A 14700-nucleotide genomic window follows, 5' to 3' on the forward strand; every position below is an offset into this window, starting at 1 on the left:
CAAGATCACCACACTGTAGCACCCATTATGCTCAGCTCATGTTTCCGGAGTCTTTCATGCTTCTTTCTTCTTCAGCCCCCAAAAACAAAAATCCCAAAAATTTTTTTTTTTTAATCAAAATCGAAAAAACCCAAATTTTGTTTTGTTGATTTTGGAAGATGGGAATCATAAAGAGTAGCTTTTCGTTCATAGTAGGGACGGTGTGTGGAATATACATAGCTCAAAACTACGCCGTTCCGAACATAAGGAAGCTCACCCACGATGCCCTCTACAAGGCCAAGCTCGTCGAAGAGAAGTACCGAAAGCCCAAAACCAAGGCCGACTACGACGACGACGATGGCTAGGATCCGACCCGACCTGACCCCGTCTTGCCAAAATCCAACCAGGTCTTCAAGATAAACTCTTGTACTTTGAATTCTAGAGGAATACAGTGAATTTTTTTATTTTTTATTTTTTGAATTCAGATATTGATTGTGAAACTTGTGTAAAGTCAGTGTTTTTTATTCATCAATAATAGTTTGGAATCACTTATCAAACAAAAAGAGAAAAAAGATTGTGTTTTTACTTTTTTTTTAATAGAATATTGTAAATAGGCTGAACTGGACCGAACCGGACCGAACAATAGGTTTATATGATTTTTAATGTTTTGGATTTCAGTTGGATATTTCAGGGACAAATTTGATAGAATTGTTTGCTAGATTATTGTTTGATTGGTCTCGGGGGCGCGGGGTTTTACTAATTGTAACTCCGTTCTTGAATTTTGAGATTCATTTTCGTGTACATGAAGTAGTATAGTTCAGTAAAATTATTATTTACTTGTTGAAATAAAGGAATGGAGGGGTTCTGATGGGCTAACTATGTGGGGGAGAAAGCAATATGACATATTTTACAGAAAGGATGAGTTATTGTCTTGAAGAAATCATTGAAACTGCTGACATAGAAGTGTATATATGGTAGATGTAGGACAACACACTATGACGAAAAGAATTTGTACAAGTTAGTTGATTAAGGGAGTTTACTAAATGGGGGAGGAGCTGGACAGCAGCTTGGAAAAAGATTCTCACCTGTGAGAATGAGAATCTCGTCAAGATGGGCTTTTCAATGGTGAGTAGGTTTTGTACGTGCCGTTGTAGTGGGGAGACTGTGGATCACCTCTTGATTCACCTTAGCATGTCTTTTGAGTTATGGAGTTTTATTTTTAGGATATTTGGGGTTCAATGGGTTTTACTAGAGAAGGTTCTTGATTTATTATGCGGGTGGCAATGTTGTGGACCTAATTCGGATATCTGGAATCTTATCCCTTTATGTTTGATGTGGACTATATGGAGGGAATGAAATTGGCGTATTTTTGAAGATGTGGAGTGCATGTCTTCTCAAATACATGTATCCTTCATTAGTTCTCTTTACAAGTGGTCTTTTGTATCCGGTCTTACTGATATTAACTCTATTCACTCCTTCATAGAGTCAACTCATATGTAGATATTATCCCATTGTAATTCTTTATGCTACTTCGTGTTTATTTTCACGACGTAGTCTCTTTTCAATAATATTATTTTTACCTATCAAAAAAAAAAAAAAAAGTTTTGAGGAGCTGGTTCTAGCAATGTCATTATGTATTTGGTAGACCTTGTATGTCTATTTGTAATAGTTGTTTTTCATTTGGATTACCCATGTAGACAGTCGCTATGTTTGGGAGTTTAGAAAAGAATTAATGGTTAAATCATAAATGAATGGAAAATAGAAGGAATATTGTGTATTTTATATAGTGTATTTAGTATTTATAAAAGAATAAATGGAAATGAAAGAATTTTATAATTTTACCAATATACTGTTCACCTTTTATATGTCTATGTGCAAAAGTAATGGAGAATCGGTAGACCATCTTTTCCTAAATTGTCCTATTGTTTATAAGCTGTGGTCTATGGTGTTCACCTTGTTTGGTGTCTACTGGGCAATGCCAAAGACTCTGGCTGAGCTCCTTCCATGTTGGCAAGGAAATTTTGGTCATCATCGTAATGGTGTTATTTGGATGATTGTCCCTCATTGTTTGATGTGGTGCATTTGGAGGGAGAAAAACAACCAGTGTTTTGAAGGTTCTGAAAGGACTATAATTGATTTAAAACTTTTCTTCTTTAAAACTCTATCAGATTGAATGTCTATCACCGAAAGTCATTCTATTTTTTCAGTCTATGATTTGATGGATGCTTGTAATTTATGTATTTGATTATTTTGGTCCCCTGCTGTATACTTCCTGTATACTTGGGTGACTCATTATTATGTCTTTGAAAAAAATTTTCTTTACTTATCAAAAAAAAAAAAAAAAAAAAGTCTTTTCTCAAACTAGGGATAACATTGATATTTCACCTCCATTTCATTAAAAGGAATGGGTGTTTCTCCCACTTTTGGGAGGAATTCTATGGAGGGGATGGAATGGAATGTGTATTCCCTTATAACCATTATATTTCTTCCCATTAAGATCCATTTCATTCCATTCCTTTTTCACTTCCCAAATGGGTTTTTTAATGTTGATAATCTAGTGGTGGAGGGAGAGGTTGTGGGTTCAACACTCACTAGTTGCCTATGTAACTTACCAAATATAAAAAGAGAAAGAGAAGGGAGGGGGTGTTCCTTGTTCAATAATCAATGTTTGGCAATCTCAACTTAGGTCTCTAATATCCAACCATGTAGAATCGTTGAAAGAACACCATCGAGTTATAGTTTGAAGTAGTTTATACTCTACTGGTGCCACAACACACGTTTCTTATAGCACTAACAGGAACAGAGGAGGACTGGTGGAGAGTATTCGATGTTTTTGAAATTAGAAAGTACAAACTTAGATAATATTTATTTACCGATGCCTATAATAGAGTCAAAGCTCATATTCGACCCTAGATGTGCTCCCATCAAAGGTCTTCATGGTGCTCTTCCCTTATCACCTAAAATTGTGGCTAGGCGCACATGGCCTATTATCAAGCTTAAACATAGGAGTTTCATGTTGCTTTCTTCAATTCAACAATCCCTTTTGTGAGATTTTCATGGTTGATGTCCTTACAGCTAGAATAGGGGCTATGGGTCTGTCTATGTTGTATCTTTTGCAATATGGATTTGGATGTTGATCAGCTGCTTTTGTGCATATATGGTTATTATTTTGATAAGCACATATCTGGCAATATAATGGGCATTTCATTTGCACTTAGCCTTTTGAGGCATGGAATACTAAGGGCCATGAATTGTGGAGTGAGGTCTTCTTATTAATTTTGGGTGTTCCAAAAGAAGGCAATTGAGCATTTTATTGAATTTGCATTTAAGCTCTTTGTTGCATTGATTGTATAGTTTATTGTGAGTGATTGTGTGTGAGTTTGTTGGGTCACTTGCCTCCACTTATGGAATTTCTTATATATCACTTCTATATATTGGCATGTTTTATGACTTTATATATTTCTAGCTAAGCCAAACTCAACATAGGCCTTTGTCTCAACTGTTCTGTAGTGACAGCTGAAAGCCCTTTTAACCATTTAGCTTTGTTGAGGAACCTATCCTTCTGGTAAATAATATGCTATAATGTCTTTTGCTTCTTCATTGATAATTTAAGGAGCCTATGTGTGATCTCTTCAATATCCTGTTATTGTTTGGTGTTGTATGTGCAAAATTGCAAATCTGCAGAGGGAAAGGGTGTTGTTGGGGGGGGGGGGGGGGGGGGTGGGGTTGTGTGAATGTAAATCATTTGCTTCTTCATTGCCCTAGTGCTTATGAGTTACAGAGCATGATTTTTGTGTTGTTCGGTTTATGTGGGTTATGCCAGATGGGGAGGAGGATCTCCTCAATAGTTGGAACCGAAGGCTGGGTGGAATTAGAAGTCACACAATTTGGTGCCCAATTCCCCATTGTCTTATGTGGTACCTATAGTGCAAAGAGAAATGCTTTGACATTCGAGAGATGGGAGAAATCAGTGCACGGACTTAAAAGCTTCTTCTTCTCAAATCTTTATTTGAGTGGATGAATGAATCCTCTATATGTCTTTGATACTATGTTTGAGATGCTTGATGCTTGTTCTTGTAAACTGCATATACATCCTATGTAAGTGGTCTATTTTTTGAATTTAATAAAAGTTTTCATTAAACAAAAAAATTGTGGATTGCTAGCAAGCTGCCCTGCTACTGTTTACCGTATTTGGATTCAAAGAAACAAAATTGTTCACGGTGGTCTATTGTTCATAGCTTCAGATCATGGGAAGCTAAAACTTGAGTAGCTGATTTAAAGGAGATTACTCCCTTAAATATAGCTTGGAGTTACTCCTTTGTCTGCACTGTATAACAAGGCCTTTTTGTGGGGTCTGTTTATTGTTTTTTAGTGGCTAATGTGTAGTTTCTTTTCACGGCTTAAGCCTTTGGGCTTTGGGCTTGGGGTCCTGCAACGAGATTGTGGTGTTCTAATAAAATTTCCTGCTTGCTTATATACCCTGGGTGTGTTTGGATAGAACTTATTTTGCTGAAACTGAAAACTGAAAACTGAAAACACTATAGCAAAATAATTTTTAAATGTGTGAATAGTACTGTGGGACCCATTTTTAATGAAAAAATTGATAAAAAATGAAATTTGTGGGTCCGTGAACAGTGCACATGTGCACTGTTCACTGCAGAAAGTCAGCATTTGCGATTACTGTTTAATGAACAGTAACCGCAATACTCCAAAAAAGCGTGAAAACCAAAAAAAAAAAAAAAAAAAAAAGAACAAAACGCAGAGTAGAAACGTGGACGTGAATAAGTTGAATGCAAACACACACCCTATTCTACTTCAATGTCCAAGTCCATGGAGCTAAATTTTGGACTGCAAAACTATTCACACTAGTTACAACTGAATTATTTCAACGAAACATTCCAATATGTAATAAATAACCAGCAACACCCCTTTTTTTATTTTGGGCATCTCCTTATAAAATGATGTGGGGCCTGATCTACATTGAAATCAGAAAGTAAATGATTGCATTGTCAAAAAAAGTTTATATCTATTTAGAGTAGTGTTACCCTCACAAACTATTTTATAACATTTTTACTAGTTTTTATTTGGACAAATGATTGACATCATTTTTTTACTTACTTTGACGGCATATTAATAAATTGTAAAAAAATCTGTAATTCTAACATTTTCCATCTATAAATATTTTATTAAATTACTAATACGTGTAAGGTCAAAAATATTTCACAATCTATTTCACAACCATTCCAATTGTTCTGCCACCTCAGCTCACTTAGCCACCTTACACACACATGAGGAGACAAAAAAATGAATTCTTAAAATCCAAAAATGAAAAAAGAACAGTGAATTGGGTTAAAAACTATTTTAAACTTTAAAGGGAATGAATCTGCGTTTTCTATGGGTAGAAGTTGAAATTAAATATTACTATCCACTATGTGGTTTTAAATTTAATTGTCAATAATGTTGGCTACCTTCATTTTTATTTATTTTTTATTTTTACAAGATATAAATTCTACTCTAACCTAATCTAAAGTGTATATGTGTGTGAAGCTCATTCCTAGAGACTTGAACCCCAGCCCTTGCCCCCCACATATTACAAGCACTTATACTTGTAGAGAGACCATCGCACCAAGGGTGTGCGGTGGTGTCCGCTACCTTGTTAATGCAAACAAAAATTGGCAAAAATATGTATGAATTGGACCAGTAAACTATATTTGAAAACGTTGAACATTAAAAAAACAAAGAAATGCTATCTATCTGAATGCATGAACGTGATCACAAGTAATCACATTACACATATAATTGAATGAAAATGCTAATCCCTAAATTCAGATATATTAATTAATTTTGAGAGATTCGGTGTAGGAACTGAGAATCTTATATGACCCACGGAGAGAAGAGAAAAATTTCTAGCAAGAATTTATTTAGAAAGAGAGAAGGATTCTAGTGGTCCCCATAATAATAGTGTGAATGTGTGATGATCTCGTGGAGCTATTATATATATATATATCTAGAAAGAGAAATATATATTAGTCAATAACTAAAGGAATCACAAGATGAAGATGTTAAACCTTTTTTTTTTTTTTAACCTAGTGATTAGAGTTAGAGATATTGTAATTTAATAAGGTCACTAAACAAAAATTAATCTTTTAATTTGTGGTTCCAATGCAATTGGTATCTTATTGGTTAATACTTATATGAGTCATTATATGTAGTGGTGACCACTCGTTTTAAGTATCTAATTTGTGACTGATAAAAAAACTGATATCGACTTTTTTAAAAGTACTTTAATAAGTTATAAAGTAATCATTTTTACACTATTTGTTGTACTATCCCCATAATTGCCTCATGAATAATGTTAATTTTTCACAATTTCTTATATTAGCAAGTTGTGATTATTGTAATTGTAATGTTTCATTCACATCAGCCGATCAGTAACACCATTTTGATTATTTGTTAATCCCAATAAGCTGCATCAACAGTTATGAAAATTTTTTGTTGCCTTTAAACCGTGCAAGTCATGACAAACCAATACTAACACTAGCCTGGTCATGGATAAGCAAAAACATTCACCTAACCTAAATATTTGTCATCATAATTCTCAAGTGTTGGCCACATTCTTCTTTCTATTTTTTATTATATATATTCTCAAACACCCAACTTAATCCACTTTCAAACTTACGTATGAGACTCCCTAAGAGCAAAATTTCCAAAATTTTAATTGATTTGAAATGCATTCATAATGTTACTACTGAAAATATGGATTCCTTTACTTCCTTTGTCAACTAAAAAAATAAATGACAGGAGGAAATGTGCCTAATGCTAATCCAATTAGCTTAAACATACGTGGAAACACAAATTATCAAATGTGCTAGAGGAGAAAGAGAAAGAAAAAATAGTCTTTAATTTCTGACAACACATTGTTCTTTGTTCTTCAAGCCCGCGTGAGTTTTAAATAGTGATCAATTGGGATTGGTAATAGCACAGAAAACTATATACTATATAGTCCCTCACCACACAAAGTCACAAAATAATAGAAACGTGAACAACAGACATACTCGTTCTCGTAGCAAGAGTTTTATTTTTATAGAGTTTGGTTTATTTAATATTTATACCTCTTGAAATCTGCTTTTGGTGTCATGTGTCTAAAAGTGGGACTTTAAAAACTATACATAAACAAATAAACTAACAAGCTCAACCAAAAAAAAAAGGGTTAATCCAAACTCACCTATAATGTAGTTGTGTAATGGCTAATGTAACATTTTCACTTAAGAAACCCATGATGGAAAAACTAGTAGCTATTCTATTTGAATAGAGAATACCATGTGCTTTCTTTTGGATAAGGAAGATTTTTCTACTTTTTTTTTCTTATTCTTTTCACCAAAACAATCTGCACAATGGATTATTCATGATAGGTAATTGAGTGCCTCTTACCAAACGGTTCTGTAGGTCAAAAGTAGAAAGTTTGGTGGGGTCATTTTGAGGAGAAAATATATGGTGTTTCCGATGCATGTATTTTCCCTCTCATATGAGAGTGGACTTCACAACCCTCTCATATGAGAGTAGACTTCACACTTGTGATGTCCACCCTCATGTGAGAAGGAGGATACATACACCGAAAACACCATATACCACCTCCAACATGTATCTTCCCTCTCATATGAGAGTGGACTTCATACTTGTGAAGTCAGTGTGAAGTCCACTCTCATATGAGAGAGAGGATACATACACCAAAAACACCATATACCACTTCTATTTTGTGGTGCTATATTCTATATTCTTTGGTTCCCACTTCATCGGCAACTTTCTTTGTCCTCCCTCCATAGGTATAAACTACAAAGCATTGAATTTTTTTAATTGAGAAAAAAACAAGAATGGATTATGGTCTTTGCACATGTTACACGAGTCAGTGCCAATGCTGGGCTCACAAACCTCCTAATGCTTTTTGGTCTCCTGATCTTGAAGCATGTAACCTTATGCGTGGACCATTTTTTACTTTCAGGGGCTAAAGTTGTTGCACCTTTTTTAGACTGATAAGTGAGGTGGGAATTCTTTTCAGACCTTTGTTTAGTGTGAAAGGAAGTGCATCATCATTTTAGGCACTTCTTTTTTTGTCTCAACTCTCAAGTCACAACACTGGTGTTAACTTTTTTACTCTCTCTGAATCTGTACAATATTCGTGTTTGTACTGGATACCAAGGATTTTGATGACAAACAACTGAAATTCACATTCTTGATTACAATTCAACTTTTGAGCTCAATTCACTAAAGCAACAAAGCCAATTAGCCTACCCTGTTCTATACTGTAGCATCTTCCCTGAAAATTGAGATGAATTTAACTCCCCAAGTGACTGAAACCAAGTAAAGAAGCCATGCACAGGCACTATTGAACATAAGTTGTTCAAAAGATGCAGCTCTAAACAAATGGTACAGATTGTAATTGGTTATCCTTCTGGATGATGCTATATATATATATATATGATTTATTTGATAGAGATACAAATAATGTACAATGGATGCCTCAACCCTCTCCACATTTTGGACCCCCCACCAAACCAAATGATGGAGAAGGTTAAAAAATACCCTCTACTTTCTTTAACCACCACACAAGGATCTTCATTTCAATATAGTGACCAGACTCACCAGAGGCTGTGAACTGGAGCTTATGTGTAAGTCACACATGTACAACACAAGTAGTAGCACTATTAGCCCTCCAAAAACTCACACTTCAAGTGCTTGTGCTGGAGATCTTGATGCAGACCCCCCTTGTGACCTTGATTCCTCTATCTTTGCAGCCACCTCGGCCACAACTAGTCTAGTTAGAAGCAGCCCTGCAATTAGAGCTGCTGCCATCAACATTGTGAAAACTGCACTCCAGCTTGTAGAGGAAATATAACCTGTTATTAAAGGCCCTATAGCAGCCCCAACAGAGCCCGTTCCATCTATAATTGCTGTTACAGTTGCCAGTGCCCGTGAGTTCCCTTCTAGTGAACTGTGGGTTCCCAAGTCAGCTGAAACTGCTGTTGTTATAAGAGCATATGGCCCATTAACAAACATGCCGGTGATGAACATGAGAATGATATTTACAGTCAAGGAAACGTGTCCGTAGCTTCGATAGAAGAAGAGAGCAGGAATAGCACAGTACATGAAACTTGCAGCTGTTATGGCCCTGGCACCTAAGCGATCAGAAATGTGACCAGCTAGGATTCCTCCAAGCACACCACCAACATCAAACAATGTAGACAAGTTTCCAGCCGTGGTGCTAGATAAATACTTTCCATCAATAGCTGCAAAATGAAAAAACAAAAATGAGAATTGATCAAGGTGTTACTTTGGATGCCAATAACAAATTTTGTGAAGAAGTTATTGAGCATGGTTGAGATTCAAAACTAGGAGAGCCAAGCGTTTAAGCTAATTCATAGAGAACTCATTTAGTCCAATAACTTGTCAAGAAGTTGTTGAGTATAGTTGAGATTTTAAACTATGAGAATCGTGTGTTCAAGCTAATTCATAGAAGACTCATTTAGTCCAGTAACTCATAATATCCTTTCTCATCTCTTTTTTACCATCTTATAGTTGCAACTAAAAATGTTTGCAAATTTAAACAAATCATAGGAACAAAAAAGCAAAAAAGCTAATATACCTGTGTGGGTAATGTAGAATGGAAGCCAGTAAAGAAATGTATAAGCAACCAATTTGGCAAAGAAAAGGCAAAGAGCAAAAGGAGCCACTCCTGGAATTTTCCATGCTGTGATGAACCCCACAGCTTTCTCCTTAACCACTGTCTCTGAATTTAACAAAGGCTCTGTTACTCCCTCGCCAATTTTCTTAGGAGAATGCAATTCATCATTTTCTTTATCAGCTCCAACAGACTCAGGATTAACAGGCAATATAAGAAAAACCACCAAACCAATGAATACAATCATGAGACCAGGCACAACGAAGGACCAACCCCATCCATAGCTCAATAGAGCAGACGCAATCAAAGAACCTGTGATGTTTCCAATGGAAGTGTGAGCATTCCATATACCCATAATTAGCCCTCTCTTGCTCTTCCCAAACCAGTTACCAACCACTGCAACCACTGAAGGCCATCCAGTTGATTGGAACAAACCAGCAACCATTTGAACTACCAAAAAGTACCAAAAAGAATGAATGTTTCCAAAATATCCAACACCAAAGAGTGAAGTAAACAAACCGGTTCCCACCATTCCCACAGTTAAGAAGATCCTTAAATCCAATCTATCACCCAATTGACCTGAGAAGTACATTCCCAGAGCATAAACCCCAAGGAAAGCAACGTCGAGTTCTCCAAGCAATGCTGTCCCATCTGGTCCATTAAATGGAGCCCAGCCATCCCCAGCTTTCCATGAAAGTTTAGCTGGTTCCTCAGAGTAAGATGTCCTCCATGGGGTGAACTTCAATATCACATCTGATGATTCTGGATCAAGGGTACTCTTAACAATGCTTGTGGTTTTTCTAGTGGCATGGTAACTTGCATATGCTAAAAATGTTACAATCAAAACAATTGCTTGGTGGGTTTTGTAGGAAAGTTTGGTTCCCTTGATGTACTCCAAGAATCTGATTCCAGGGGGCTTGCTATAGTTGCTCTCAGATGTTGGTTCTGACAGTGAACCCATTTATCTATTCTCAATCTGAAGGGGATAAAGAGGAAGAAGTTTAACTTCCTATTATAGGTTCCACAATCCGCAAGCTGAAAATAAGATAATTAAAAAAAAGGAGACATGAGACTGAATTTAAAGAAGAAACTGAGAGCTATTTGCCTATTTCTGCACCAAATCTATCACAAAATTCAGCTGAGGTAATCAACTACTGTCATATATAATACAATAAAAAACAGATTGACAATAAGTACTTCAAATTCCTATACAATGAGTTGGGGACATGTTCAATCTGACTTCTATTTCACTTGTTCTGACCTATTCAATTTACAATTTTCAAACTTTCTTTAAAAAGCACCATTTTTTTTTATCCAGCAATATTTTAAAACCAGCTTCCTAACTTGCTTGGAGATAAGTCCCAAACATTTTCCCAAAAGTTTGATTCTGAACTTAATGGTTCAATAAGCTGATGGAAAGCCAATGGCAAAAGGTGCTTCTGAACTACAAGCTAAAAACCATCTTTCAGGTTGAATCCTCTATTTTACTTTAATTTCAGTTCTTTCATACATATAAAATCACAAACTAGATTGAAAAGGAAAAGAAATCCATACTTCGAAACAAATCCTTAAACCAAACTCTTACAGACCCAAAAAAAAAAAAAAAAAAAAACACCTTTCAACAATCAGAGAAAAATTCACCATTTTTCAAACCAAAAGTGATCCTTAAACATTTACCCAATTTTTAAATTTAACTACTCAAATCTAAATCTTTGACAAAATCATCCTCCTCATCGTCAACAAAAAACAGTTTCTTTTTTATAACTAACAATCAAAGAGTCACCAAAAAAAAAAAAAAATTCCAAGTCAAATGTATGTTTGAAAAAAAATACCATTTTATCAAATTCCTTCCTTGAAGGATCATTCCTAGACAAAACCCATTTCTCAACACCCAAAACAATACTATAAAATTAACTAAGAAAAATTGACAGAAAACTTGCCCAGATATCAAAACAAATATGAGAAATTTATATTACTCTGTAAAACTAACCTTTGAGTTTAGCTTTAGCTTAGCTAACTGGGATTCCTTGCTTTCACTTTCTCTCTCTAAAATACACAAAAAAAAACACACACTCTCTCTCTCTCAGTATGTCTTTGGTTTTGGTTTTGGTTTTGGTTCTGGTTTTGCTTTAACGAACAGAACACACTTTGTTTATAAAGGCTTTGTTTCGAACGCGGAAGTAGCAAACGTTGAGGATTCTTTATGTCAGTAATAATATTTTAGTAAATTACTATAATGCCCACTCTCTTGCTTTTGATGGTTTTCGCGTAAACTGCTATTTTGTATTACGATACTGCTATTGAATTTGTCTAAATGACAAAAACAACCCTCATTAGTATATTCTTTTTTGAAACCGACCCTCATTTAGTATATATTCTTGTTGTGGTGTTTTGGTTTTCTTTTTCCTCATTAAAAAAAAAAAAAAGATACTATAATGTAATTAATAATTATTGTAGTTAGAACTTGTATCTATTAATTTATTTTATTTATTGGGTAAAAATAAGGTTAAAAATTATACAACCTTTCATGAGCAATAGATCACATCTCACAAAGAATTTACTTTTGTGAGAGGCTAAAGCATTGTTTTTATAAAGTATTAAATAATTACCCTGCCTAACAAACAGACTCTATGACTATGAGTAATGAATTTTATACTTGGGTAAGTATAATTAAATGAGATATGTCATTACTTTCCAAAAAAAAATAAAAACATTAAAAGAAACAAGAGGTGGAAGAGTTAAAAGAAAATCACCTTGGTGAAAAAGATAATTAAAAAATAAGGAGAATAATTTCACACTTACTTATTTTATTATAAACACATAGGTTGCTTTCTAAAGTAGCCATTAGAATCCCTTTTACAGTGACTACTCCCGGTGGGACCATAGGAAGGATCATGTTGTACATAATTGAGATTCATTAAATTTTCTTTATTTAGCTCCATTTTTTTCCCACTTTTTCTCGGTTTCATTTGATGAAATTAATTGCATTTTAAAGCGTGAAAAATGAAAAAAGTAATATATTTGTAAAATGAAAATCTCTAGAACTACAACCAATTCGACGCTGATTTGTAAAATTACTTTTTCTTCTTCTTCTATTTTTCCTGCTAAGACTACCTTTATGGTTTCATCACTACATATTGTGCTCGTCTAGTATTAATTATTATTTTTAATAATTTATTTGACTATGACCAAAAAAAAAAAAAAAAAAAGACTTGACAATAGTATTGTGGGAGGATGGATTTGAAAAGGAAAGAAATTGCCTTTGGAACGAGGTAAAAATGGGGGTATTTTGTTAGTTGTTATAGCCTAAACGACAAATACATTATATAGAAATATCCAAGGTCAACCCAACGAGGACGATCGATGTTACTTGGATGGTTAAATACTCGACCATCTCAAAGACCTTCCTTTTCGAGATGGACTAGTATTCGGTGGATGATCTCGATGTGAGATGGCTGTTTGGAAATTCGCCTACTTGGTCATTATATATATGTTTTCGATCCATTCCGAGTTCGTCCAGGTAAAAATGTATATAGAAAAGTAAAACCTTAAAAGAATTTTGCATAGGCCAAAATACAACTTTTATATATTTATAGAAAAGTAAAACCTTATTGAAAGAAGCAAAATTTTATCGAGTTAACTTTGGGGGGAAGAAATATTGGGAGAGGAAGACAAGTTGATACAATTTTGCTTATTTCTTGTGACAAAAAAGCTCTTGCGACTACTAAGAATCTAAGATGACATATGATAGGTGCATAATACAAGTTTTATACATGATGAGTCAATGTGAAAATGATTTTGCACTTATTATAATTTGCTTTGGAGATGACATGTGATTGGTGTATAATAAAAGTTGTATACATGATGAGTTAATGTAAAGTCATTTTACATTTATTATAATTTGATGTCTTAACAAGTTGTTTACATTAATTATAATTTGATGTCTTAACAAGTTGTGAAAAAATCCACTCCATCTAAGTTGTTTCAACAAGTATGCCAACTGTTGGAGTATGGTTGTTGTTACAAACTTCTATAATGGAAAATGTTTTAGATTTTCCATTATGATGCAATGAAAAAGGTGTGGATTTAGTGGTGGAACTAGCAATTTTTGCTTGAAATGGTAAAATTTTAATATTTAACTTTACGGGGTCAAATTCATATTTTTATATACTCAAACTTTTAAACAATTTAATACATACATACATAAATAATGGGTAAGCTATCTTCTTGATTGCTAGCGAATTTAAAGGTTTTTGTTTTTTTTTTTTCAGGTTTTGAAAATCTAGTGAATCTGTTTTTAACACTTTTTAGAAAAATTTATTAACAAAAATCACAACATGCTCTCTCTTGAAAAACTGTGTATTAACTCCTTATTCTCACCGCAGTGCTACATCAGTGTATGTAACAAATGGTCAATGATTGTTTACCAAAAAAATGGTCAATGATTTCCTTTGATTTATATGGCTTCAGAATAGCGTATACAAGTGAGCTAGCTTTGAAAGGAAAGTAACGTCTAACTAGGAACATTGAATAGGTCCTAGCCTCTTTGAATGTTTGATACATCAGTCCAATCAGCGTTCGCATCCTCATCTAACAAGTTCTCACACATGTGAAGGTGTTGAAAATTGGAATCTCTATAATTGCTATTGGCAACTTTTATGATTCCAACATATATATGCTTATTCCCATCAAAAAAAAAAAAAAAAAAAACATATATATGCTTATGGATCCCAAAAATATGCTGTGACTTGCGAGTTGTACTAAAGCTTTAAATACCATACCATTCACATTTATCTAAATATATCTTTTCTTTTCTTTTCTTTTTCTTTTTTTTGTAAAAAATCAAAATTTTGAATATAGATGAATAATTTATTTTGAATAGAGAATAATATAAGTCTATTCCTAATATAATGATAACTTAAAACAAAATAATTTAGTAACTTTTTAAATGGTACACTAATATTGATTGGAATCCAAATATTTCATTCACTTAATCAATCCAAAACATTCTTTGATATGGTATATATAACTTTGAGTTTACAGTA

General features: G+C 34.1%; 2 protein-coding genes across 4 annotated transcripts; one reads left to right on the forward strand and one right to left on the reverse strand.

The window, feature by feature from the left end:
* The first annotated feature begins 8 nt into the window (after nucleotides 1–8).
* On the forward strand, nucleotides 9–4202 carry LOC126699629 (uncharacterized). Of its 2 annotated transcripts, none has more exons than XM_050397569.1 (2): nucleotides 9–386; nucleotides 3803–4202. In XM_050397569.1, the coding sequence occupies exon 1, from the start codon at nucleotides 159–161 to the stop codon at nucleotides 342–344; it is 186 nt and encodes a 61-aa protein (XP_050253526.1). In that variant the 5' UTR covers nucleotides 9–158; the 3' UTR covers nucleotides 345–386; nucleotides 3803–4202. The 2 variants fall into 2 exon arrangements, with proteins under 2 accessions (XP_050253526.1, XP_050253527.1); XM_050397570.1 differs by lacking the exon at nucleotides 3803–4202 and adding an exon at nucleotides 964–1756.
* A 3918-nt stretch (nucleotides 4203–8120) lies between these two features.
* On the reverse strand, nucleotides 8121–11794 carry LOC126699295 (putative glycerol-3-phosphate transporter 1). Of its 2 annotated transcripts, none has more exons than XM_050397022.1 (3): nucleotides 11646–11794; nucleotides 9620–10690; nucleotides 8121–9263 (listed from the first exon to the last, which is right to left on the reverse strand). In XM_050397022.1, the coding sequence occupies exons 2-3, from the start codon at nucleotides 10614–10616 to the stop codon at nucleotides 8698–8700; spliced, it is 1563 nt and encodes a 520-aa protein (XP_050252979.1). In that variant the 5' UTR covers nucleotides 10617–10690; nucleotides 11646–11794; the 3' UTR covers nucleotides 8121–8697. The 2 variants fall into 2 exon arrangements, with proteins under 2 accessions (XP_050252979.1, XP_050252980.1); XM_050397023.1 differs by having other exon boundaries at nucleotides 9620–10631; nucleotides 11646–11793.
* Nucleotides 11795–14700: the final 2906 nt, after the last annotated feature.

This window comes from Quercus robur, chromosome 9 (genome assembly GCF_932294415.1).
Source record: "Quercus robur chromosome 9, dhQueRobu3.1, whole genome shotgun sequence".
Taxonomy (NCBI): domain Eukaryota; kingdom Viridiplantae; phylum Streptophyta; class Magnoliopsida; order Fagales; family Fagaceae; genus Quercus; species Quercus robur.

Coding starts and splice junctions, on each gene's coding strand:
- LOC126699295 (XM_050397022.1), bottom strand. CDS start 10,616: ATGGGTTCACTGTCAGAACCAACATCTGAGAGCAACTATAGCAAGCCC. Junction 9,264..9,619: donor ATTCTACATTACCCACACAG/GTATATTAGCTT, acceptor TTCATTTTGCAG/CTATTGATGGAAAGTATTTA.
- LOC126699629 (XM_050397569.1), top strand. CDS start 159: ATGGGAATCATAAAGAGTAGCTTTTCGTTCATAGTAGGGACGGTGTGT.